At 42.1% G+C, this 27,651-nt stretch overlaps 2 protein-coding genes across 3 annotated transcripts; one reads left to right on the top strand and one right to left on the bottom strand.

The window, feature by feature from the left end:
• Positions 1 to 7,777: 7,777 nt before the first annotated feature.
• Positions 7,778 to 16,527, top strand: LOC311319578 (transmembrane protein 50B-like). The gene is made up of 7 exons (XM_084451147.1): positions 7,778 to 7,805; positions 8,362 to 8,631; positions 10,362 to 10,474; positions 10,879 to 10,946; positions 13,041 to 13,142; positions 16,253 to 16,310; positions 16,410 to 16,527. The coding sequence occupies exons 2-7, from the start codon at positions 8,533 to 8,535 to the stop codon at positions 16,453 to 16,455; spliced, it is 486 nt and encodes a 161-aa protein (XP_084307273.1). The 5' UTR covers positions 7,778 to 7,805; positions 8,362 to 8,532; the 3' UTR covers positions 16,456 to 16,527.
• A 3,309-nt stretch (positions 16,528 to 19,836) lies between these two features.
• Positions 19,837 to 27,257, bottom strand: ifngr2 (interferon gamma receptor 2). 2 transcript variants are annotated; one of them, XM_084459779.1, is made up of 7 exons: positions 27,119 to 27,257; positions 25,064 to 25,175; positions 23,995 to 24,158; positions 23,313 to 23,458; positions 22,743 to 22,881; positions 22,444 to 22,601; positions 19,837 to 21,760 (listed from the first exon to the last, which is right to left on the bottom strand). In XM_084459779.1, exons 1-7 carry the CDS (start codon positions 27,180 to 27,182, stop codon positions 21,653 to 21,655), a joined length of 891 nt encoding a protein of 296 aa, XP_084315905.1. In that variant the 5' UTR covers positions 27,183 to 27,257; the 3' UTR covers positions 19,837 to 21,652. The 2 variants fall into 2 exon arrangements, with proteins under 2 accessions (XP_084315905.1, XP_084315906.1); XM_084459780.1 differs by having other exon boundaries at positions 22,743 to 22,866.
• Positions 27,258 to 27,651: the final 394 nt, after the last annotated feature.

The raw sequence follows: 27,651 nt of genomic DNA, 5'->3' as shown, positions 1-27,651 counted from the left end.
ACATGGGGTTCATCAAGGATCAACTCTAGGGCCCCTACTTTTCAGTCTGTACATCTTACCCCTACGCATTGTCATGAGAAGGAACAACATTTGCTACCATTGCTAAACTAATGACACCCAGCTCTACATTTCTGTGACACCCCTCGACTACAGCTCAATTGACCGCTTGTGGATGTCACAGAACTTTCAACCAGGACAAACCAGGACAAAACTGAAATATACTGAAATAATAATAGCCTATAAAAAAGCTTGAAGTAAGTTAGCATACTGTATATTTAGAAACTCACTAAACTCACCAAATTGAGAAACTCACCATCAATGATTAGTCACACCATTTAGCACAGCACAAATACCAGCCAAAGTCAAAGCTTGTATTTCTGTATTTCTGAGTGAAAATGGCAGGGCAATAAAATGGCAACTACACTTCTAGTTGTCTCTTTAAAGCACCGTCAGCTGCAGCTCAGCTGCTTCTCAGTTGCTTCTCTTCCTCAGAAACCTCAGAGTGAGTGGGCGTGTTGATGACGTTTCTATCATGAGACTGGCGCGAAACCGGGGCTGCGTTCCGAATTGCGTACTTCCATACAATATGCCAAAAATGGATCTAGTATGCCCCAATACATAGTATGCCACATGCAGTATGGCAATACCAGGATGTCCTACTACATACGGTCGTATTTTGCAGTATGCAAGTCAGCACACCTTTCTGGATATTCTGACCTACAATCCCGTGCTCAGCGGAAATTAGATAACATGTGCGAGTCGCGCCGGAGGCGTTTTGATGAATCCCAGCTGTGAACGAATGTCGCTTCATGGACAGCGACGGAAGTGGTCAAATTTCAAGGCGCAATGTATTGACAAGGGCTGTGTTCGGAATCGCTCCCTATTCACTATATAGTGCACTATATAGGGCGTCAGCCATTTTGTTTGTAGTGTCCGAATTCTCCACGGAATTTTCGTTCCCTATATAGTCCACTATTTATTACCCACAAGTCACCTTGATTTCCAGGGTACAGTGATGTACCCATGGATGTATTAATTAAACTGGATACAGCCACTCCATTCACTGGCCGCTATCAACAATGAAGCCCTATTGAACCGCGCCATCTTGGCAAATTTGTAGTCATTTGACTATTTCCGGTGACTTTTGACTTGCGCAGTTGTGCTTTTCTGGCCTTCCGGTGACTTTTGACTTGCGCAGTTGAGCTTCTCTGGCCGACGCGCGTCCACGAAAAAGTTCACATTTATCTGAAATGTAGACGCACGTTCCCGGCTCTCTCGGCTCTCCCCGCTTTGATTTAGCAATGAAAACCGGCTTGCATATTAACCTGTTTTTGTCAAATATATCAATTGGAGAAATTATTTTTTCATCCAGGCATCTTAGTTTTAACAGGTTAAATATAATTGAACATGTTTTGTTTGCTAGTAGATGGTATTCATTCCGTTCGCGATAACGTTATTGCAGCCAGGCTAAATTCCTCCAGGGAGCCAGTGACAGGCGAGTTGAAGAGCTTCACTCCCCGCCAGCAGGAGCTCTGGCCGCGGCTACCGCATTTCGGATAACCCGCTGAGTTCCTGGCTGCTATTTCACACTCGCCCTTGATCAATCCCAATACCGATCCATGGTAATAATGAATCAATCGTTCAGATCAGATCGGCAGTGCTGCATGCATGTTACAACATCATTGTTAGCTTTATTAACATAACCATAGCCTACATTTATCTCTCTAACGTTAGGCTATCCATCTTACACCAGTCGGCCATTCGATAGCTGGAAGCGGTCAACGCCAACGTTGACTGAAAACACCCAAACTCAGTGTATCGTTTCATCTTCATGCTACACATCAACTCCTTTACATTGTATGTGAATAAATTCCTGTTATTCTAAAAATATCCCATTTCTGTCCATTCCTGGAAAAGGCTAATAATTGCTGTCAAATGATCACTCCAGTTTATCAACGTATCCCACTACCATTTCAACTATGCACAGGAGATTGTCTTATATATATATGTGTGTGTATGGAGCAATTGTTTTTAATGTCCGACTTTTGTCTGTGCTGTTCAGTAAATGTGCATCTGTCCTAATTTATTGTAGCCTATCTACTACACAACCTAGTTCAAATTTATGAATCTTCCGCGGCGTGATCATTTCCAAACCAAATTGCGGGGGGGGGGGGGGGCATTAAAAGCATTACAAATTAGACATTAAAAGCATTAAAACGAAATGTGAAACAGCATGACAACATACATATTCCTTGATTATTTGTATGCTGTGTTGTCCCGTCTGAGTTTGTCCTGTTCGTGATTGGTCTCGTGTTCCCACTCGATAGGCTTGCACCTTGACGTTGGTGAGTGGGCTTTAAACCAAGACGGGCTGTATGTGTATGTGTGTATGTATGTGGTTTGTGTGTCATATTCTATTATTGAAATGTAATAACAGAAACAGTGTGCCTCCTCTTATCCTCACAGCTCAAGCCATTTTTAGGAGACCAGTTCACACCTCAACCAGACCTGCTGCTGTTTAGGACCTGCTTTAAGCCCTTTTTTGTGGTGTCCGTTTTCTGTGTTCTGTGTCAAGTAAGCCAACCCACCTTCAATGCAGTGTAGCCTCCACATTTGAATGGTTACAGCAGTCTTGTCGTCTACAAGCAACAGTCTCTGGCTTTGCATGGCAATTTATGTAGTATCATCCGAGTTCTACAAATGCTGTACTTTTTTGTACTGTAAGTAACCCCTCAATTATTCAATTTTACTGGGGAGCAGTGACCATAGCCTACTTGCCAACCCTCCTGACTTCCGCGGGAGATTCATAAATTTGAACTAGGTTGTGTAGTAGATAGGCTACAATAAATTAGGACAGATGCACATTTACTGAACAGCACAGACAAAAGTCGGACATTAAAAACAATTGCTCCATACACACATATATATATATATATATATATATATATATATATATATAATGTTTCACATTTCGTTTTAATGCTTTTAATGTCTAATTTGTAATGCTTTTAATGCCCCCCCCCCCCCCCCGCAATTTGGTTTGGAAATGCTCCCTATTTCTGAGGTCCCAAGGTTGGTGAGTATGGCAAGCTATAAGCTATTAATACAAGCATACCGCTCAAAAAGGGCTTAATACATACAACAAACTGATCAGGCTAATCATTTTTTAATGAAAATGACCACAAGACAACCTCCTGTGCATAGTTGAAATGGTAGTGGGATACGGTGATAAACTGGAGTGATCATTTGACAGCAATTATTAGCCTTTTCCAGGAATGGACAGAAATGGGATATTTTTAGAATAACAGGAATTTATTCACATACAATGTAAAGGAGTTGATGTGTAGCATGAAGATGAAACGATACACTGAGTTTGGGTGTTTTCAGTCAACGTTGGCGTTGACCGCTTCCAGCTATCGAATGGCCGACTGGTGTAAGATGGATAGCCTAACGTTAGAGAGATAAATGTAGGCTATGGTTATGTTAATAAAGCTAACAATGATGTTGTAACATGCATGCAGCACTGCCGATCTGATCTGAACGATTGATTCATTATTACCATGGATCGGTATTGGGATTGATCAAGGGCGAGTGTGAAATAGCAGCCAGGAACTCAGCGGGTTTTCCGAGATGCGGTAGCCGCGGCCAGAGCTCCTGCTGGCGGGGAGTGAAGCTCTTCAACTCGCTGGTCACTGGCTCCCTGGAGGAATTTAGCCTGGCTGCAATAACGTTATCGCGAACGGAATGAATACCATCTACTAGCAAACAAAACATGTTCAATTATATTTAACCTGTTAAAACTAAGATGCCAGGATCAAAAAATAATTTCTCCAATTGATATATTTGACAAAAACAGGTTAATATGCAAGCCGGTTTTCATTGCTAAATCAAAGCGGGGAGAGCCGAGAGAGCCGGGAACGCGCGTCTACATTTCAGATAAATGTGAACTTTTTCGTGGAAGCGCGTCGGCCAGAGAAGCTCAACTGCGCAAGTCAAAAGTCACCGGAAATAGCCAAGTGACTACAAATCTAGCCAAGATGGCGCGGTTCAATAGGCCTTCACTTTAGATTTCGAATCCTGGGGGCTTGGGATGTACCCTACATTTTCTCCGGTATACCACAATGCAATGCAGTTGAGTTGTCTCGCGAAGAGGGCTGTGAACGGAGGATGGCGGCGCCAACTTTCGTGTATAAACTGAAGGAACTCTAGCTTGCGGAGCTAAATCGTAAACATGTAATGTTTGTAAACATGTTAGTTGATCGTGCGCTTCATAGCGAGCTAGGTAGCGCGACTATAGCCAACGTTACATCTTGCAATTAACAGACAGGACCAAAGTAGAAAAACCACACATGCACATGATTAGAATTTAAATTTCAACACTTTATTTGGGATTTAACATTCAAAATGAACACACAAAAGCAAATCCGATACCACCTGAGTGAGTTCATCTCAACCTGCAGCGTGAATGCTCCCTGTTAGACTTGTTTGTTTACACGCGGGCGCATCCGCCTGCATCACACGAATGACCGACGCATTTTTGTGACGTTCGGTGTAGTGTCCGAATACTCCTTAAACCATTCCCTAGGTAGTTCACTACATAGTGAACCCTATATAGGGAATAGGGAGTGAGGGAACGAGGGAGCGATTCCGAACACAGCCAAGGGCCCAGTCTGATGTCCCCCCTAAACCCTCAAGCCCTGAGCCCTCACAGACTTATTGACGTCACCTGGTGAAGTGATCGAGTGTGAGAGGCTGCAAGGGCTCGAATTGGTATAACAAGGAATGGGACAGCACTTGTGACATCACATTACGTTGACGTGAAAACATATTTCTTACTATTGTGGGCGTGGGGCTTTTTTTAAATCAATTTTTAAATTGTACATGTTTTTCTTGTAGGCCTTCGTGTAAATTAATTTTGGCTGAGTCAAATCCCCTTTACATTATCAGAACTCTGTGTTACCCTCAAAACATTTGTTCAACTTGAAATCATTTCATTTTGTGGTCATATGCGATCGCATCTGCGATCAAATATCAACCCAACCCAGTATTTGTTAGTAGGATCGCATCGATCCTACATTACTGCCTGTGATTCTTGTTTGTGATGAATCCAAAAGTATTAACTTAAGAATGATAATATATTATGTATACACATTCCTGCACCTCACAACTCTTTCCATATTCATGTTGGAAATCTCAATTCAAAGAACACTGCACCGAAATGGGTAATAAATGTCATACTGCTTTTAACTGGGCAATCATGATTTAGAGCAACAGAAATCGATGTAAATTATAACCATAGCCTACATATTTTTAAACAAATCACATTATACAAACCCATGGGGTTAATAACCCATACTTAAAAATAATGAAACCAAATTAATTATAAGGCTACTTGTGCAGATAAGCAAGTCCAGCTGAAAACATATTTTGTTCTGTAACGTGAACGTTACGGTTGGTTGATCTGTCCGTGCTTGTTTATTGGCTGTTCTTCAGGTAACCCCGTGTTTCACGTCACGACGCTATGAACTGTGGGTAATTCCCTTGGGCTAAGTCTGCAGAAATGCAGACTTACGGGAAGGGGCCATAAAGGGCTCAAAATGGCTGCCGGAGAGCCCTCACGCACTTGCCGAGTTGACATTGGGACACCCCTAAGCCCTCGCGGACTTCGCGGGAGCGCGCTCTTAAGTCTGCGAGTCTGCAAGGGTGGACATTGGGACTGGGCCAAGGTATATCCCAATTGAATGTTTACTGCGTGCAAAGTACATACTTTCTAGTGGCAGCTGTAGTAGCCTAGACTACGTACTTCTAGTCTAGTAAACAGTAGAAGTATGTGATTTGGAATGCAGCCCGAAAGAATACAAACATCAGAATCGGAAGAGAAGAGAAATACGAAAATGTCTAACTGGAGAGATGACGAGAGAAGGGAAGGAGTTAATGGACAGTTCTCAGTTATGGACAACATTAGTTCCATAGCTATGCTGATGACACCCAGCTCTGCATTTCTGTGACACCCCTCGACTGCAGCTCAATTGACCACTTGGCAGAATGTATTGCTAACATAAATGTGTGGATGTCACAGAACACAGGACAAAACTGAAATACTGATCATTGATGAAAAAATGCAAGATATGCGAGGCCCTGGGCGAAATAGGCATTGCGAGGCCTTCATGCACTATGCATGCACGTCTTTTAAAAAACGGTCTTTACAGAAGCGTAGGCCTGTTGTGGTTTTTCACATGCCTCTGTAATATGATCTTTAGAAACGTCTTTAGAAACAAAATAGCTTCCTCACTTGCTCCAGCACGCATGCGCACAGCATGCTGGAGCAACGTTCCACAACAGGCCTACGCTCTATGTAAGCACAACTAGCGATTCATAAAGACAGATTGATGAAAACCACCGTTTCGCGGCAGAAAATAGATTTTTTAGAAGCTGTATTCTCAGTGCCCCGTCCGCCGCCATTACATGGATATACTTGGCTCGCGCTGGATTTTTAATTTCTTCTACAGGCCTCCGAATTACACCAAAGTTATATCGGTGAGTCAAACATCTTATAATATGCCGTAAATAAGGTCCAGGGGCCTCATTTATAAACGTTGCGTAAGTACAAAAGCGTGCATAACCCATGCTGAGCAACTTTCTACGCAACTTTCGGTATTTATAAAAAACGAGCTTAACGATAAATTGGCGGAAGGTGTGCGTAACTCTACGCACACGCCGACCCTCCTGTAACTACGATAAGCACGTTTCTGGAGAAAGGGGAAAACGCGACTCCGATGGTAGAGGGATGAAACTCGGGAAAGTCTGCGAAACACATGACATATTGAATAATAAATACATCGATTGCTGCAAGAAACCCTCCAATGTGTCACACAGTTTAAACGGAATCAATCGCCACCGTAGCCTAATCACGAAATAATGTTGGCATTGCTTTGGATGTGTCTGTGAATTGACCCATTTGTGTCATAATATAATGTTATGTTGTAGACCTATTCATTCATAGGCTATCCTGAGAAACATCACGGGCAGTAGCCTATGAATAAAAGCCACATTACGTTGCCAATGTATCAAAAGTAGCCATAACCAGCAATGACTGGACAAGTATCACACAGGATCACTATATTACAGTGACAGTCCACTATGTAAATGAAGGCCAACAGACATGTATGACTCCCAAAGCGGTAGTGTAGTATCGATAAGAGTATCGTTAAGTATCAGTACCGATAAGCAGTATTGGTATCGATACCGGTATCGATAAAATCCTAACGATACCCATCCCTACTCCTGTCCTCCTCAGTTTTTTGAGTCAGCCGCCACTGGTATAGTCCCATAAAGTCATCCCCACCGGGTCCCCAGTCCAATGCTCTCACCACTACTTTACTTGTGCAGGGTATATCGGTGATTGATTTTGGTGTCCTTCTTAATTTTGGTGTGCTGGGACTAATACCTCTAGTGGTGTCAACAGAGAGATGCAGGCCAACATTGTCCAGAGTAAGGGAGGGAGGGAGGGAGTGATAACCGGACAAGCGCTATAGGTGCGCCCTGCGCTGGCTTCCAGCCACGCACAAAAATACCTCTCAAGACTAATCTCTGTTTGAATAAAGGTAAACAAAATTGTGTTGTACTGTACATTATTGACTAATTATAAAGAGCACAAGTTTACACACGATTGTGTTCACCTAATAAATTGGTTAGGCCAATGGGACATACGGCAGCAGTGACTGCTTTGTTCCGATTGGTTATCATTCCACGCACCAACATGTAGTCACTTTCCGAAATCGAAAGTAAACATCATTGACATTGAGGTGAGCAGTTACGTCCAGGCTTGATAAAATAGCTAACGTTAACTATAGGTTTTTACCCGATGCCCAACCCCTTTGACTTTATTTAAAAGTCAAAATTTAAAATAATTTGGCTCCTTAGCCAGGCTAGCTGTCTAGTTTGCAAGGTTAGTCGGTAGCTAGCTAGCCAGCTAGCTTTACGTTCGTAAACCACTTTATGTGTGTAAGTTAATGACGTTTTGTTTGACTGTTCTAATGTTGAATTGCGAGTGATAGCTTGCTGGTTAAACGCTAGCTTGAAGCTAGCAGACCAGCTACTAGGTATGTTATTATAGGCTAACGTTAGCCACCTAGCTGACTAACAAGCATTGCCAAGTGTGTGTGTGTGTGTGTATGGCCAGGTATACGTTTTAAAGGTAGCTAGCTAAATAATGAAATGCTATGTGAAGGGGCATTAGCTAATGTTAGCTAGCTAGCTACGTTATATTTTCAAATTACCCAGTGAGGCATTAAGGCGTGTGAAGTTAGAGAGTTCATCTGGAATTAACCAACCTATGAATGTCACTTTCTGTTTTTCCAGTAAAATTGACAACCCATTTCCAGGGTGTCCATGCACAGAACCAGAGCAGCACAGAATTCTGTGACAGTAGCTGGAGGTGAAGCCATATAAGCAGCCAGCCAGGGGAATACCTTTACCTGTCTGAGGAGGACCTGACAGCGACGGCGGGATCAGAGACTATAGAGGAAGCAGATGGCTGGGTTCTTGGATAACTTCCGCTGGCCGGAGTGCGAGTGCATTGACTGGGGGGAGAGGAGAAACTCTGCGGCATCCATCATCGCTGGAATTCTGGTCAGTGGTGGCCAGGGCAAGAATATTATAGTACCCGAGGGTGTCTTTATTAGGCCACACAGTGACACATTGCACACACATAGTGAGAGAGCGACATGGCACACAACACACACACACACACACATGCAATTCTCAGGTGTCGCTGGTGGAAATTGTCCAGTGCATTTATCCCAACCCAGCTGTCCTCCTCCAGGGGCAGTCAGGAGCAGTGGGCAGCCATCGTTCATGGCGCCCGGGGACCCCAAGTCCAACTGCTCAGTCCACGTCTTGGTCAGGGGCCGGGGACTGTAGAGCATCTGTTCTTCTGCATGTTTTTCGTATTGGGTTCTTTGGGAGGAAAAATTATATATATACATATATGCACATCACAAACAAACTGGTGCTGAACCAAAAAACTCAAAACGAAAAAAGTCCACACACATAACGTTCTGATTTGACAAAGCCCTTCCTGAGCGAAACATTATGTGTGTTTGGTTTTAGGGGAAATTAAAAGCACGGGACAGGCATCTTACTGTGTGCGGGCTTTGTCTTTGTAAGTTTTTTTTCTTCAGTAGGAAACCCTTGCGAACACCAGGAGAACATGCAAACTCCTTACAGAAAGGCCCGGAGACCTTCTTGCTGTGAGGTGACAGTACTAGGTTCTAGTGATGTTATGCTCGATGCAGTGTGGTCCTGCTGACGCTATGTGCGTCGATACAAATGTATTGATGCCTGCATCAATTTGGCAAAAAACATGTGATCATACAGACAAAGCTTCGTACGTCACACAAGCATCCGACGCGCATTGAACAAGACATCACATGACAGTGGGCTCATTTGTATTTTTCCCCAAATTCCTCTAGGACTTGACTTGTCAATCAGTCGATACAGCCCCCACACCATGAATTGACCAGCAAATGTCATTATGGAGCTGCTGTATCGATTGAGTAACACTTTTTCCGACACAATGGGCTAGAGTATATGCACAACTCCTGTACTTCCTGAAATTAGACATGCCTCTCTATTTCCTGTCCTACACTATTGGATGAAATGATTATTCAGGTCTGGATGGACATTTTAGATGAAGTGCAGAATAGTCTGACTCAACAAATGTGTTGCCTCAACAAATGTGTTGCCAGTCAGACTCAGTCCCCCAACACTATTTTGCAAGGGCACCATTGGAAAGAAAACCGTCGCCGCCCAAGACGATTATGATTGGTTTAAAGAAATTAAATTCAGTGTTTTTTCCCTTGAAATTCAGTGTTTTTTCTCCTATCTCAGAATGATAATCAGGTGCAGCCAGACCATTCTTCAGTGCTGGAACAGTGTGAAACGAAGTGTATAGAAAGGTCTGGCTATGCGATACAAGTGTTGAATAGAAACTGCATCAACACAATAATGCAGTCAGGACATTTAACAACTATTAAAACTGAAATATGAAGGGAAAACTACGAAAATGTACATCAATAAACATTTTGTCAATTGTACATTGCTGCCGGACTTACAAGTCACCCATTGAAATTAAGCCTAAACTCAGGGAGAAACACTTTGTTTAAAGTACACATGGAACTGAAAAAAGACTCAATAAAAAGTATATTAAAGTGTATTGAAGTTGCACTGCACTTCCTAAATGAGGAACACAACTTTATGAATCTTGGCATATTGAATCAATACTGTCAATACATGACTGGCTGAAACATTATGTGTGCATTATTGTCCCTCCTTTCTGGCCATCTGTCTCTCTCCCTCAGTTCTTCACTGGCTGGTGGATCATGATCGATGCGGCAGTGAGCTACCCATCTCAGGACCAGATGAACCATGCTTTCCACACATGTGGAGTCTTCTCCACCATAGCCTTCTTCATGTAAGCACAGTCACTGGAAAGTCAATCAATCAATCAATCAGTCAATCAAAGCTTTATTTGTATAGCGCATTTCATACACAGAGGTAACACAATGCACTTTACAGAGAACAAGGGAGGTGGGCATAGGTCCCACCCCTACATATTCTAGAGGGAAGCAAAAAAAAAAACAGCATCACCCAGGGGCCCGAAAAGTGAGCTGTAAAAATTCTTCCCTGACCTCTCTCAACGAGACGGGAAGTACCAGTTCAGGGAGGCTACCAGGCACATACAACTACAGGGTCGGTGGGAAGGGGAGGAGTCAGGGGGCTTCCACATGCAGAATGCTTATACTCACTAAAGTTCACTCACACCCAGTATGAGTCCAGATAGATGATACACACTGGCTCCCACTCATGTTTTCTCAGGATCAATGCTGTTTCCAACAGTCAAGTGCGAGGAGACACCTATGGAGAGGGCTGTTTTGGCAGAACAGGTATGTTTATTACAACATGCAGCATAACATAATTTTCTTCTAATATCACAGTTGGGTTTACACAGAAATCCGGATGTATATGTACTGTGCGCACACACACGCACACACACATCTCCCCTTGGATTGACATTTTGTGTTGCAATAAAATCAAAATGGATTAAATGTTTTTTTGTCACTGATAAACAAGTACTCTCTAATGTGAGAAAAAAACATTTTCCTAATTAATAATTATTAGCAGAATGACGGAAGCTCTATAAAGGTGTGGATGGGTGCTGTTGAATTTTTAAGCCACAGATTCTCTATTGAATTGAGTTCTAGGCTTTGACTGGGTGTTCTGGGCCTTGACGTGTAGCTGTGGCTGTTTGTTTTTGGTCATTGAGCGTGAGCCAGCCACAGAGCCCCGCAAATTGGTTGATTGGTTAACATGGGCACCAAAAGGAAACCGGCTGCGCTTAGAGGGACTTTGCGGCGCTTTCACATCCGGTCTGAACCCGGTGTTAGGTGTGCAGTCGGTGTAAGCCTTGCACCTGACACTTTAGTGTTGAGGCCAAAAAGTTTTTTAAAAAGTTTTAATCTTATCAGACCATAATCTTCTTCCACTTGGACTCAGTCACCCACATGCCAAACTCTAGCTGAGATTTGATGTAAGTTGTTTTCGACAAGGGTGTTCTTCTTGCCACTCTCCCATAAAGCCCATATTTGTGAAGTGCCCAGACTATTGTTGTCCCATGAGCAGTTTCTTCCATCTCAGCCATGGAAGACTGTAACTCCAGAGTGACTCTTGGCGGTCTCTCTATGGCCCGTCTCGCCCGGTCACTTGTTTTTGAGGACGGCCTGTTCTAGGTACAGTAGATTCACAGTTGTGCCATATTCTCTCCCCCAAAAATGTGATGCACTTAAAGGAAAATGCTCGTTTTTGACAACCTGGACCTTATTTACGACATATTATAAGAAGTTTGACTCACCGAGATCACTTTTGTGTTGTTCGGAGGCCTGTAGAAGAAATTTAAAATCCAGCGCGAGCCAGTATATCCATGTAATGGCGGCGCACGGGGCACTGAGAATGCAGTTTCTCAAAATCCATTTTCGGCCGCTAAACGGTTGTTTTCATCAATCAGATTTGATGAATCGACAGTTGAGATTCCTCAACGCGAGCCATTGTTTCGGTTTTCAAATACGTGGTCTGTAGCCTCTGTAATATGATCTTTACACGCCTCTCCCCCACTTGCTCCAGCACGCATGCGCACAGGCCAGCGCGCAGACTGGCTATTCTCCCTCACATTCTCTGCGCTATGATCGTAGTTGGTGCCGAGAATATTGTCGTCGTCATTCGTCAGCAACAATCCGATCGTAGCGCAGAGAATGTGAGCCGGAGAATAGCCAGTCTGCGCGCTGGCCTGTGCGCATGCGTGCTGGAGCAAGTGGGGGAGAGGCGTGTAAAGATCATATTACAGAGGCTACAGACCACGTATTTGAAAACCGAAACAATGGCTCGCGTTGAGGAATCTCAACTGTCGATTCATCAAATCTGATTGATGAAAACAACCGTTTAGCGGCCGAAAATGGATTTTGAGAAACTGCATTCTCAGTGCCCCGTGCGCCGCCATTACATGGATATACTGGCTCGCGCTGGATTTTAAATTTCTTCTACCGGCCTCCGAACAACACAAAAGTGATCTCGGTGAGTCAAACTTCTTATAATATGTCGTAAATAAGGTCCAGGTTGTCAAAAACGAGCATTTTCCTTTAACTGTGCTCCGGGGATATTCAATGCCTTGGAAATGTTCTTATATCCTTCCTGATATTTTCGAGAACCTTGTCTGTTTGGAATGTTCCTTGGTCTGCATGGTGTAGTCTTTGTTGTAAAAATATGTTGATTTTATTTTAACTTTAACATTATAGAGTACTTTGTATTTCTTAATGAGATAAAACTAAATCAACTCAATTGTGATACAATGTTGTAAAACAATAAGACTTGAACAAGTTCAAGGGGGTGAACTCTTTTTCATAGGCACTTTATATATATACACGCCTATATATAGGCGTAACGGTGGGTGTGTTTTGGCACATGTGCAACTCTGCTGTCTTCTGTAGGGGTACGTTCAGGGGCACTCTGGCTGTTCATCGGTTTCATGATGATGTTTGGTTCACTCATCGCCTCCATCTGGATCTTGTTTGGTGGCTACGTGGTACCCAGTGAGTTTCTTTCTTTCATTCTGTAATCATCCAATCTCACAGTGGCTGCACATAGTGTGTAGTAGCCAACGCAAATGTTTTTCGAACGTTGAACAATGGGAATCATACTAATGGTAACAGACCAACAATGTTTATGTGTATCCGTTTACTTGGATGTGAAAACTGTAGCAGCAACTAGCTATAAAGTAAAAAGTTTCTCTTATGGATAGAAAAGCTAGACCAACATGGCTCTGAGGCCTGGATTACACTACTGTGTTTTTCGGCGTTGACCCCGAAAAAGACCTACATTTGGGCCTAGCAATTACACTACCGCAGCCAAAACAAAGCTTGAACCTGGAGGCAGATCGATACTGCAGGAGCTACGTTCTAGGGTAAAAGACAGATCCGGAGGCTTTTGGGGGAAAAAACTATAGGAATAGGCCTACATTGTATTGCTGTGTTCACTTCACATTATAAAAACCAAACTCAAAACACAAACTCCATTAACGTATGATGAACTTAAACTGTATGCTATTCAATGTGTACAATGTGTACAGGTTCCCCAAAAAGTAGACACTTCATCATAACCTAAACAAGAGTAGACACTTCAAACAATAATATTCTCTTGTTCAAAGAAAAGTAACTGGCAAAAGTAAAGTTAGGAGTCGGGGGCTATTTTGAAAAGAATGAAACAAAAAAATGCAGCAACACAAAGTAGATGAGATGGTCTCAAAGGAAACGTATACTGGAATTAAATTCATTGTTTCATTTCATTGTTTACGACCATTCATCTCTTACAACATAAATATATAAATAAAAGTAATTCATTAATAATCAGGTGAACAGTAGTAGCCTAATAATATAATATTGTTAACACAGCAGCACAGATTAAGATTAGCCTACAATTAGAGATTGGAATAAATAGACTATCTTTTTGGATTCAAGATTATTTTAAAAGCAGGGAATGCGCACCAGACATGAAACACAAACTGGATGGAAATGTATTGCTGGTGACTTTTGCCGTTGGTTGGATGGCTGCATTTTAACTCACAACATTCTAAACTACGCTACTAGCCAAGAAAAATACACCCTTGATTGCTATCTCAAACTCGTAACCTCTTTGGTATGCTCTTAATGGTGGTGTGATAGGCTATGCGTTTCGGGCGTGTTAGTGTGATATGAGATAACAGATTTGCGTGTAAATCGTGTATCGTTTTGCCCGTTCAAAAATGAGACCACATCCGTGCTAGCGTAATCCAGGCTGAATGTTGAATGAAGATCTGATAAATTTTTGCCTGTCCATACAGACGTACTTGTCAGATCCAAAAAAGTTGAATCCAGCTACTCCCAGATCGTCTTTGTGGCCCTAGCTATCCACTTTTACTTTTTAAGAGACCCCAGAAAGGTCAGCATTGAGGAGATAAATGATGATAGTGGCAGAGCATCCTCTTTTTGGTCTACCTACCTCTCTGCCTCTAGTTACGAAGCCTTTATGGACCAGGAAACACATCATGTTACAGAACAGAAATGACGAGTCATCTGTAGTCCTGTCAGAGGTGTAATTACCTGCCACTTCTTGCCTTCAGCGCTGACTCACTCTCCAACACTGATATCTCATCTCATGGGCTAGTAGACTTCAAACCCAGCAGCTGCTCCAAAGTAATATCCGATAACACCATCCTCTCTCAGTCTCTTTCCGAGAGAGAGAGAGAGAGGTGTGCTGGATATGGCTATTGCTGTGTTACTCCCCAAAGATATTCATCAACTTGAGAGGTAATTTCCTCTATTATTTCGGAATCAGGGATCTCAATCTCCACAGTCCCTTGCCTCAAGGAAGACTCTTTTGTGACCTAATTCTCATACATGACATAGCGCTTTCTTTAAGTGTTCATTATATAAGCTTCTAAAATGTATATTATAATGTGTGCAATTAGTGTTAGGGATATTGGTATTTTAAAGCTGCAATCATTGATTTTATTCACATTGTCAAAACTAATTAAAACCACCTGATATCAGATTGTTTCACTGGGCCTTAGTGTCCTAATAGAGTTCTACTTCAATGACTCATCCTGACCAGTCTGTTGTTATTCCAGCATTTCTGCCTGTGTTGTCAATAGCCCTTGCTCCACCCCCGTGCCATAAACATATTATATTATACTATAATATATAAGATTTAGGCTTTTGTTTGTAAACAAGTATCTTGATGTCATCTAGCGGTACATGAGATCAATGATTGCATCTTTTAAGCATACTGTACCCATTTATTACATAAAGAGCACACTACAAAACACCGTCCTACGAAACGTTCGAAACATCCATACACTCAAACACTACTCAATCAAACTCAATACAAGTTTTTCCAGTTTTACTCTGTATACCTCCTTGAGTCGTTCTTTTTGATTTGAAGACATTCAGGAGTTACACCTGGCTGTCTCTTACCATTCAGCGGGACCCCTTGTTATTACTGCTGTTCAGCTGTTGATGTCGATTTGAGTCAGTGACATGCATCTATAGCTCCTCGTTGTCATTATTATACCGAGGCCTGTGACAGAGAGTACTGGTGTTTGTGTTGGGCAGTGGTCTATATTTAAAATTGAACAGGAGTTGACACTCTTTTTTTTCTTCTTTTTTTCCAGAATCAGAATCTGTTTATTGCCATGCAGTTTTACAACGTACTAGGAATTTGCTTTCAGTCGTGGTGCAAATATGATCTACCTTTTCCATGCAAAGTTAAAAGAGTCAAGTCAGTCTACTGAGAAAAACATTTAGAATAGAGATACTTTCTTAAAGCCCATAGGGAAAACTATGTACGTTGAACATACTGGTGTTCTACAGTGCCTCTAAAAGCCAGCTGAAGGAAGTAAAGTTGCCCAGCCTCAAGGCCCACTAACCTGTCTGATAGTATCATGAATTAATTCATCCTCAGCGAGTTGTTGCTGGTTCAGCTGAAGCAAATGTTTTTGGTGTGCTCTGCCTTCCATAGTCATTATTAACCTTCAAGCTTTTATTCAAATGGTTCTTGATAACAGAAACGACAACAGCAGCTGTCATGACCTTCGTATCACATGATTGATGACTTTGGTGATGTGGTGGTTGTTTTTGCTGTTGTTTGACTTCTCTTGTCTTTGTAGAGAAAGAGGTGTACCCAGGACTGGCAGTGTTCTTCCAGAATGCCTTGATATTTTTCAGGTAAACACCAAATAAAGTGATGTTCTGGTAATTCACAACCTATTTGGATCTATGCACAATGACTCGCGCACTAAACTGATTTGTGTTGTTTTTCTTCAGCACCTTGATCTACAAGTTTGGACGGACTGAAGATTTGTGGGCTTAGACTGCATTGAGCTATCCACACCCCATTATTATGCAATTATTCATCCTCACCTTTGCCAATCCCATTGATGTGGGTGTACTCACTGTCTTGAGTATGTGGGTATACTCACTGTCTTGAGTATGTGGGTATACTCACTGTCTTGAGTATGTGGGTATACTCACTGTCTTGAGTATGTGGGTATACTCACTGCCTTCAGTATGTGGGTATACTCACTGTCTTGAGTATGTGGGTATACTCACTGTCTTCAGTATGTGGGTATACTCACTGTCTTGAGTATGTGGGTATACTCACTGTCTTCAGTATGTGGGTATACTCACTGTCTTCAGTATGTGGGTATACTCACTGTCTTGAGTATGTGGGTATACTCACTGTCTTCAGTATGTGGGTATACTCACTGTCTTGAGTATGTGGGTATACTCACTGTCTTCAGTATGTGGGTATACTCACTGTCTTGAGTATGTGGGTATACTCACTGTCTTGAGTATGTGGGTATACTCACTGTCTTCAGTATGTGGGTATACTCACTGTCTTGAGTATGTGGGTATACTCACTGTCTTGAGTATGTGGGTATACTCACTGTCTTGAGTATGTGGGTATACTCACTGTCTTCAGTATGTGGGTATACTCACTGTCTTGAGTATGTGGGTATACTCACTGTCTTCAGTATGTGGGTGTACTCAGTGCTCCATGATAAAGTTCAGAAGACCATCTGTGCATTGGTTGTTTTTGGTCAACCTAGTCTCTGCCAGGTGGCTAACACTAGTGATACATATGCAATTTGAACATATCTTCTAATACATATTCATTTGAACAGGTCTTCTATTTCAGATATATTTGATCAGGTCATTTCCAGCAGTCCAAATATAAATTCTTAATGAAACTTCCTTATATTTGATTTGTAGTTTGTACATGTTTTAACAGCTTTTGCAACTTTCAACTGAACACCTTTTTAGCAACAATGCTAATGCGACATTTAGATATTTTGTAAGATATCTTAAACAGTTTTTCCCATAATCCCTTCAAGCTTTTCATTTGAGATTGTCCAGATATCCCTGCTGTCCATGAAGGAGTATTGTTTTCCAAAAAGATGTTTTAACACTGATGTTAAGGGATTGTGTACAACGCACACTGAAATGTAGCTCTGGTCCAGGGTATTATTGAGGCGGGAGCTCGCTAAAAAGTACTTTTTATATAAAAGGTGGGGGGCTGCAAATTAAGCCATCTTGAAGAAAAGGCTTTCATCGTTTGAAAACTGTCTTCTCTTTGGTGAGTAACTAAATAATATCTGTAGATACTGAAGTGAATGGAGAAATGAATAGTTCCTGACAGGGCGTTAGCTCCCGCCTCACTAACACCCTGGACCAGAGCTAACTGAAATGTTAACATGTTTTTTCATAAGCATTTCCATTCATCCCAAAGCGCCTGTTGTATTGTTCTTCCCTGCAGTGATTCCAAATAACTGAAAAGTATTTATTTCATGTAAATACATGTATGCTTTGATATAGATTATTACATGCACTGGACTGTGTACACTTTGTCCCACATAGTGACGATCAGTTCCTCTTGAAGTGGGTTGCTGACGTTCTGTCTCAGGGTGGATCATTTCCACTAAGTTGTCAGACCATCTGGGCTCTGAGATACTTTCTTGTTTCGCTCCCATAGTTCGCTCCCAAAAGTGAGGAAGTATCTTCAAAGTTCAGTAATTCATTCAGTAGGTATTGTTGTAAAGTTGTCTTAGCACTAGTCTCAACGCCAGACCCATGAGTTCTTTCGCTGATACACTGCGTAAGCTACGCTAACCACGTTACTGCATGCTGCAGATCTCTCTATTATGTAGTATCCGGAGCGCAGTGATTCAACATAGTACTCGAGTCTGGAGAGAGACTATCTTAACACCTACAGTAGTCTGTATATCCCCCTCACCTATTTTAGAGCTATATCTGTTTTGAACAAATCAGGAGTTGTATGTAATAATATGTAATACCACATATATAATGGACCGGTTTACTTGACTTCGCTACAAGTAAATGCTACAATCTCTGAACACATTATTTTCAGGTATCTGGAAATTAAGATTGAATACATACATTGCGAGCCTCCATATTAATTCCATACTATTGAACCTTATATTTAGTAAATATAGTAGTACATGCTTTCTACCGCTGTACTTGGACTGGGGATATCACAGTTGCATGCCTATTGTGATGCTCACAACAGCGCAAGTCAAGATGTGACATTGGGCCTTACTAAAGAAAATGGTTGAGCATGAACTATGACCTTTGTCAAACTGCCTTTATATCTCCTTTCCTAGTAAAGATTACCCATGTCAGCCTGAAGCCTGCTAACTAGTATTGCTTTGTATTGTAGCAAGGGAACAAATTGTGCACGGATGTTGAAAGGGAATTGTCAGTGGTGTTTCCCATGTATTGTTGTGAAAGATCATTTTGGTCCATTGGTCAATGGACGAACAGTATGGGCTTCAGTGCTACTTAAAGCTTTCTGAAAGTCCCCTCCCGTCTAAACAGATGAAGCAGCAGAATGGTTGACAGTAGCCATGTTTCCATCCACTTGTCAATCGAATTATGTGAGGATCGCTAAAAATATGAATGCAAAAGCTGGTGGACGTGCGTTTCCATCTAAGAGCTTTAAATCGGATAAAACATTTATCACAAAAGCCTTTTATCGAACAAGTGAAAATCCGACGAGATCGACAGTACAAACTTTTGGTCGATTTTCATGACTTTTAATCGAATTTTACTGTTTCCATAAGGCATTTTTAATTCGATATAACTTAATTCGCATAAAACGTGTGGATGTAAACATGGCTAGTGACAGCAAGGTTGGAGCTGGTCGGTGGTGTGATCTTTGTTGGCTTGTCGACATAAAACCGACAAATGCAGTCCTGATCCATCAGCTTGGCGGCTCTTACAGTTTGCATTGATTTAGCTGAGGGTGTTCCAGGTGAAATCTTCACAAGAAGTCATTTGAATGACTGACACATTGACAGATGCTGAATAATGGTTCCACAATACTTCCAGGATATTAACACATTACTTTTGATGTCTTTGATCTCACCACCCGGTCTGTTAAACATTGAATGTTTATGGCATGAAATAGGTGAGGAATGAGAAGTTATGATGAAGTGTTTGAATGGGTTAACTTGTAAGGCTAATTGTTGGCTACATTTTGCTGTAAGCGTTAATCATTTTCTGTAGTTATATTTTTTGAAGTCTTGGTCCTTGATCATTATTTTTTCAGATGTTATCTGAAGCTTTTAATCTTATGTAATGTGTTTTTAAATAGCCATCATGTAATTCACTTCAATAAAAAACAATTCAAATTACATTCGGTTGTCCATTTATTCCATTTTCTGCACTCAAACCATGAAGTTGAAATTAAATAAAACAAACACCAAATGAAGTAACTGGTTCATTGCTTTTTGGTCATGATTAGGTCCAAAAGAAACAAACGCTATCCATATTTCTGCCCACAGTGCCTTCCCTTCCTTTCAGTGCAAACATCAATGTCAAATGATCATCTTATAAATGTGGTACGAGGCAAGGCAAAGACATGTCGCTAACAAAGAAATGTACATGTTTTATAACAATTCTGGACCTCAAGGGTCTGTATTGGTGTATTGGCCACACATGATCACACAACACACACACACACGTCCTGTGTTCGCCCGTGGAAATTGTTCCCTGGATTCATCCCATCCAGGCCGTCCTCCAGGGGCAGCCAGGAGCAGAGGGCAGCCATCGTTCATGGCGCCGGGGGACCAAGTCCAAGTGCTCAGTCCAGGTCTAGGGACAGCACTGAAGAGCATCTGTTCTTCTACATGTTTTTCATATTGGGTTCTTTCTTTTTTGGGGGAGTGGGGGTTATTCCATCAGTGTAGGCTAGTTTTACACAAACACATCACACAAGTAATGTGTAACAGGTGTCAATGCGTCACTCGTCAGTATTGTTTCTATGTTCACTCGCCCATGCTGGATCCCATCTCAGGTCCTCTGACCTGCCAACACAACCACCTCATAAACAGTGCTTTAACCAGCTACACCACTGAAAGGCAAGCGATTTGATGGCACGGTGTTTGTACTGAGGAGTACGTTTAACCAATTCAACTTGGTTACAATTGCACAACTACTGTAGTGCTAAAGCTGTATACTACTCCACCACCGCTTGGCACTATCCCCCAAACCAAGAGAGCTGCTCAGTGGTTACTTCCCTGCCATTAACAAGGAGGGAATCGGCATATTTGCCACTCAGTTTTGGCTGTGTATCTCATCTGTATCTCACAGCATCAGCACACTGCACAAGATAGAGTGAAAGCCCCTGATCGTTTGGGGTGTCTTGTGTATTGCGCATACCCAAGATCTAATGCTGTGCCGTATAACTGAATTAAACCAGAAAGCAAAATGTAAATAAAACAAATAACAGACCCACAAAGAGAAACAGAAGACCTTATGTAAGGTAATTTGATGGTCTTAAAGGAGAATGCTCTTTTTCGACAACCTGGACCTTATTTACGGCATATTATAAAACATTTGACTCACCGAGATAACTTTGGTGTAATTCAGAGGCCTCTAGAAATGTTTTTAAATCCAACGCGAGCCAAGTATATCCATGTAATGGCAGCGGACAGGGCACCGAGAATGCAGCTTCTAAAAAATGTATTTTCTGCCGCGAAACGGTTGTTTCATAAAAATCTATTTTTATGAATCGCTAGTTGTGCTTCCATAGAGCGAGGGCTTGTTGTGGTTTTCACATGCCACTGTAATATGATCTTTATAAACATCTTTAGAAACGAAATACAGCTTCCCCACTTGCTCCAGCACGCATGCGCACAGCGCACAGACTGGCTATTCTCCGTCTGTAGGCCACACTCGCGGCTCACATTCTCTACGCTACGATCAGCTTGTTGGTGCCTGGAATATTGTGTGCAATATGGCTGAATATTTATCAGATTTTGAGGATATAGAAGATGACTTAGAATATGATGGAAGCCGATCATAGCGTAGCATAGCTTTCCTCAGATCGGCTCGTCTGGGTTGGGGAGGATGAAGGAGATGCGATCATAGCTTTCCTCAGATCGGCTCGTCTGGGCTGGGGAGGATGAAGGAGATGCGATCATAGCTTTCCTCAGATCGGCTCGTCTGGGCTGGGGAGGATGAAGGAGATGCGATCATAGCTTTCCTCAGATCGGCTCGTCTGGGCTAGGGAGGATGAAGGAGATGCGATCATAGCTTTCCTCAGATCGGCTGGTCTGGGTCTGGGGAGGCAGGGAGAATGGCTGCAAGAGGAACTGGAGAGAGAGCAGAAATAACACATGGAATGAGGGTAGGAATTTGGTTCAATACAGGTACAATATGGCTCCTAACCTGACTCAAGTTTTCTGATTTATGTGGATTTTCTTACCTTCCATTCAGTTTTATACACCTATACTCCACATTAATTGGACATTAATCCAGTATTAATAATGCTGCCCCCCCCGCCTTTGAAAAAATATGTACAGTCCTGCTCTGATCAAAGCTCTAGAGCTCTAAGATCTGTATCTAGTGGTAACTGCAAGGTCCCACTAAAAAAGTCTGTTTTCACCCAATCTGCCTTTTCGTTCAAGGCTATTAAAGAATCGAACAAGCTTCCTAATAACATAAAAAATTCCATCAGATATGACAACTTTTGTCATACCTTGAAGAATTGGCTCTTGAGCAATCAAGTTTGTCCCCACTAGGTGGCGCGCGCACACACACACACACATTTGTTTTCATGTAGGACTACAGATGGAATGTAGCTCTGAGCTAAATCTGGTGTACCCATTTTAATGTTCTTGAACCTTTTATGTACGTGCACATTGTCCTGTCCAAATACATTTTGAATGAATGAACATACCTGTATGTCCATGGTATTTCAATTCAAAGTGTATCCCAGTGCGTGTGATTTCATGATTATAAAATTGTGCCATATCTGCAAAATATTTGTACTTACCTCCTCAAAGTGTTCTGGAAGACATAAGGGGGGCTGAAGAAACTGTTTAATTGTCTTGTATTTCTTAGTGATGATATACGTACTGGCAAGCACCACCAGAGCAGCCGATACAAAGACTACTACACAGATCATGACAATCTGGCTTTGCCTGTCTTTTTCTGTTCAGTGAAAGAAGCAAAAACACAAACACATTATTTCAACATTTGAATATTTGAACGTTTTGAACTCTATCAGGAATACATCAAATCAAATCAAACTTTATTTATATGGCACATTACATGAATGGCCATGTTTCTAACCTGACACTGGGATAAGCGCACACTGTTGCTGGCTCGGGGCTCCATAGGGTTTCCTGAACAGGGTGTACTGGACCTCCACACACACACGCTCCCCCACCTCCAGATTTTCAATGGTCTCTGAAAACTTGATGCCCGGAATCTGTTTCAAATTACAATAAACAGTCAAATATCCATGATGAGTCATGATGGCATCCTCTCCGATATTTAAAGTGGCAATCTCTAGCATTTTCATATAAATAAATGTCTGTTTCGCCGCTATCTATTGTTGATTAAGGTAACACAGTAATGATTCAGCCTGTTCCCCATTCATTAAAGCCTTTCCATTTGCAGCATGGCCAGATTTTGTGAATGGGGCGTCTGTGGCGACGTTCCCGCTCAGTATTCATTAGCAACGCACAGGTTGACGTGATTGGTGGCTCGTGTTTGTTTACGAAATGAACTCTTAAAAAAAAAAAAACTCACTCAACACTGTTTTCCAAATGAACTCCTGCAATTACAGCTTATTGCCAAAAGTTGGCGTCAAAGACAATGAAACTGAAATCCTTAATCCTGGTATGCTAAACTTCTCACCTGATCCTGCGTGTGTCCGTTCCTGCTGTAGTTGATCAAATACAGGCCGTGGTCAGCGTGATGATATAACAGACTGTTGTTCCACATATGGACGGTCAGGGATCCTGGCAAGGGGGTTAGCGTGAACACTGGGATGCAGGACCTATCTGGAGAGAGCAGAGAGAAAGACTGGCTGAGTGGCTACGGTTTTGGTTTGTCATAGCAGGCAAGTTTGCTGAGTAAAATGAATTTGTTTCCCCGAGTGACTTCCTGAATGTTTGCACATGATCACTTTCACTGTAGTGAACAATAATAATAATACGTTTATTTGTATAATAGGTTTATTTGCACAGAGATGTAGATGGGGGATTGACCATGGAGGGCTTTCAAAGTGAGCACCAGAATTTTAAAATGAACTCGGAACTGAATAGGTAGCCAATGAAGGGAGAATAAAATTGGGGTGATGTGTGATCTCCTATTCGAGCAAGATAATACACGGGCAGCTGCATTCTGAATAACTTGTAAACGGCTCAAGACAGATTTGTTAAAACAGGTGAAAATGGCTTGAGATGTTTGACATTTACAGATGATGTAATGGTGATAGACAGGGATAAACAGTGATAGACTGTGAAAGATGTCCGACTATCAGATCTATGATCTGGTTGCTTCGTTAACTATGGGGCCTGGCCTACTGGTTCATTACCATGGTTGTAGGTTTGGACAGGTCTAGAGCTATGGCTTCCTTCCCTTGCGAGAACACGCAGCATCACACAGGGTTTACTCTTCGGAACCAGAATTAAGGAGATGTTGCAGGTGGTGAGCTCTATCTGCACACAGCCTGGTACATCCTGCCACTCTTCATCAAAGCTGTGGATAAAGAGGAAAACGTGCTGTCATGTTACACTAAGCAGACCATAACAAAATAATTAAGACAGATTAGATCGATTGACAGACAGGTTACTTTATTCCTGAGGAGAAATTGTGTTACAGCTGTAAAGACAACAGAAAGGCACAATCAGGGATGCATTACTGTAGGTACACACAATATACAAAAACAAAGTCTACAGTACATTATAAGCTCCAGCTGTACAAGAGTACAATACATACAGTGTTAGTCAAAAAAATACTGTTATGGTGCATTCGTTTGTGGTCGGAGGTGGCAAGTCGCAAGTGGCAAAATACCTACCTCCGACCTGTGTGCATTCCAGCTATAGCGAATGATATGATGATGATATGATATGATATTGACGTCAGCCGGCAACTGGGGGCTGAGAAACATATCTGAATTTGCGACGAGGAAGTGCGAGTTCATGCGGCGTTTTATTTAATAATTCCTAGTAGCAAGTCGCAATTTGCCACCTCCCAGTTAGAAACGAACACACCATTATTATTCATCAACAAGGCATACTCCTTATTGGATTGAACATGGCATACTCCTTCCATTAGGTGAATTGCAAACAGTCCAGTCCAATTAAAGTCTGGGCACCAAAACAAACTGTCTGGCTCAGGTCCATAGTGTCTAACCAGTCAGGGGATGCATTGAGCAGCCTGATGGGAGCTGATAGCAAGGACTAACTGAAGTGCTATGTGAGCCTGGTAGGCTAACTGCAGGGGGTCCAGATCGTTGTTGACCAGGAGCTGAGGTGAGCAAGGACAAGCCTTTCCAGGGTCTGTATCTGCGAATCCAATCCCATTATGTCCACTCCACTGAGACGTTAACTGGACACATTGGCTAGCAGCACGTTTGTGAGCTAGCTAGTTTTTCTACTCACATGAGGTACTGTGCCGTGTACTTGACATGATGAGGGTGCTCTGTAGCAGGTCTCCATCGCAGCACTGAATCCACATGAACGTCTTGTGGTGGTGGTAGCTCATATGACCACACTGAGAACAACACAACGATGAAGAAAAAAAATCCTCATTGTTTGTGTACGTTCGCAGCCTGGCAACACGTCATTATTAGTTACAGGTATTTGTAATCTCGATATAACGTTAAAGGACAATGCTCGTTTTTGACAACCTGGACCTTATTTCTGACATATTATAAGACGTTTGACTCACCGAGATCACTTTGGTGTAGTTCGGAGGCATGTAGAAGAAATGTAAAATCCAGCGCGAGCCAGTATATGCATGTAATGGCGGTGGTGGGGGCACCGAGAATGCAGTTTCTAAAAATCTTCTGTGCTTACATAGAGCGTAGGCATGTTGTGGTTTTTCACATGCCTCTGTAATATGATCTTTAGAAACATCTTTAGACACCAAATAGCTTCCTCACTTGCTCCAGCACGCATGCGCACAGCGTGCTGGAGCAACGATTGCGTGCTGTGCGTATGCGTGCTGGAGCAAGTGGGGAAGCTATTTTGTTTCGAAAGACGTTTCTAAAGATCATATTACAGAGGCATGTGAACAACCACAACATGCCTACGCTCTATGTAAGCACAACTAGCGATTCATAAAGACAGATTGATGAAAACAACCGTTTCGCGGCAGAAAATAGATTTTTAGAAACTACATTCTCGGTGCCCCCACCACCGCCATTACATGCATATACTGGCGCGCGCTGGATTTTACATTTCTTCTACATGCCTCCGAACTACACCAAAGTGATCTCGGTGAGTCAAACGTCTTATAATATGTCGTAAATAAGGTCCAGGTTGTCAAAAACGAGCATTGTCCTTTAAAGGAGTAGTAAAGGGAAAATGCATGTTTAGCCCTGTTTTAAGGTTACTTATGATCATATACAATGGTTCAGATCAAAACGTTGACAAAAGTAGCACTTTTGAGAAAGTCTGATAGGCTAATTGCTCTACCACCGTTTTGGTCGTACAATGGATGTGGGTGGGCACCTTGAAAAATCATTCAAAAACATGTTAAACTCTCAATTTCAAAGACAAGAAACTCACTGAGGTGTTAGTTGGCGTTCTGACATATAATTCGCCATAAAGTAAGATTCTAGTTCATCTGGAAAGCCTTTTAAAAAAATATTTAGCATAGAACTATTTAGTTGCAGCACATACGTGTGTAAACTTCCGCAAACTAGGTAGCCTAGCAACATAAACAATAACAATAGCTACCGAAAGTAGTTCCGCTTCCTGAATCCCCTCTGCGGATTGATCTACACATCTACAACGGTCGCTACAAGTCAATGGATTTCATAAAATGATCAATAAAACCCTTCAGGATTCATACTTTGCGGCGAATTTGATGTCAGAACACCAACTGACACCAATTACCCCCTCGGTGAGCTCCTTGTCTTTGAAATGGCGAGTAAACATGTTTTTGAATGATTTTTCAAGGTGCCCACCCACATCCACACCACCTAAACAGTGGTAGAGCAATTATCAGACTTTCTCAAAAGTGCTAGTTTTGTCAACGTTTTGATCTGAATGTATATGATAATAACCTTAAAACAGGGCTAAACATGCATTTTCCATTTACTACTCCTTAAATGATCATGGTGTCTATATCAGAGCCCCGAATCAGGTCGGCCTAGTTGCACGTGAACTGTCGATTCAAATCGAAACTGATAGTTAAGCAAGTTAGATAGCACCATGCCTAGCTAACGTCTGCTTTACAGCTAAACTAAAGCCATCGCGTGCCAGAGACAGAGACCTAGCTATGCTAACATCACGTTCAATCCAAAAGCTGTTCATCTTACGTTAGCTCGCCGTTCGTGTTATGACAGGCATTTCAAGCTTCACATTATTACTGCAGACTTTGGCTGTTCACTGACGCTCCTATTGTGTGACGTCTGACAAGCCCTGCCAGTAATTGTAACTATCTAACGTTAGCATAGGAGCTAAACTTTGTCGAATGTTAACTATTACCTTGGCTGGCGAGTAGAAACCACGTGAAGGGCAAGCGACACACGTAAAGCAACGTCCTTTTCATTTTTTCTATTTAGAGACAGCAGTCTCTAAATTACCCTCTAAAACAGTTTAGCTAGCCTACATTTCTTTCGGTAACCCACACTGACGCCACATTGTTCTTCTTCCTCTTTGGCTAAGGCAGTACGCATCCACAATGCTGCATTACCGCCATCTATCTGAGCTATATTGCTCCTACAGCCTTCAGTCGTTTAGTTCAGATTCTCGCCATCAATCCAGTTGTCAGGAAGCTAAGCAACATTCTCCTGCCTCTTCCACTCCCTCCACATTTCAGTATATTCTTCAGTGTCTCCTGTCAAACCTGCTCTCATCCCTCCATCATTTCCCCTCTCTCTATGGTGTATTTCCCACACCTGGTCCACGTCTCTGGTTCTTGGCATCCCCCACACTGCCCTGTTGGATGTTTCCCTATCATGAATAGTGTGCTGTTGAGACGTGCATGTCCTATCCTTAACCTACTGATTACTGCTTCC

This window comes from Borostomias antarcticus, assembly GCF_949987555.1.
Source record: "Borostomias antarcticus genome assembly, chromosome: 2".
NCBI classification, from domain to species: Eukaryota; Metazoa; Chordata; class Actinopteri; order Stomiiformes; family Stomiidae; genus Borostomias; species Borostomias antarcticus.
This window is presented reverse-complemented; position numbering and strand designations above follow the sequence as displayed.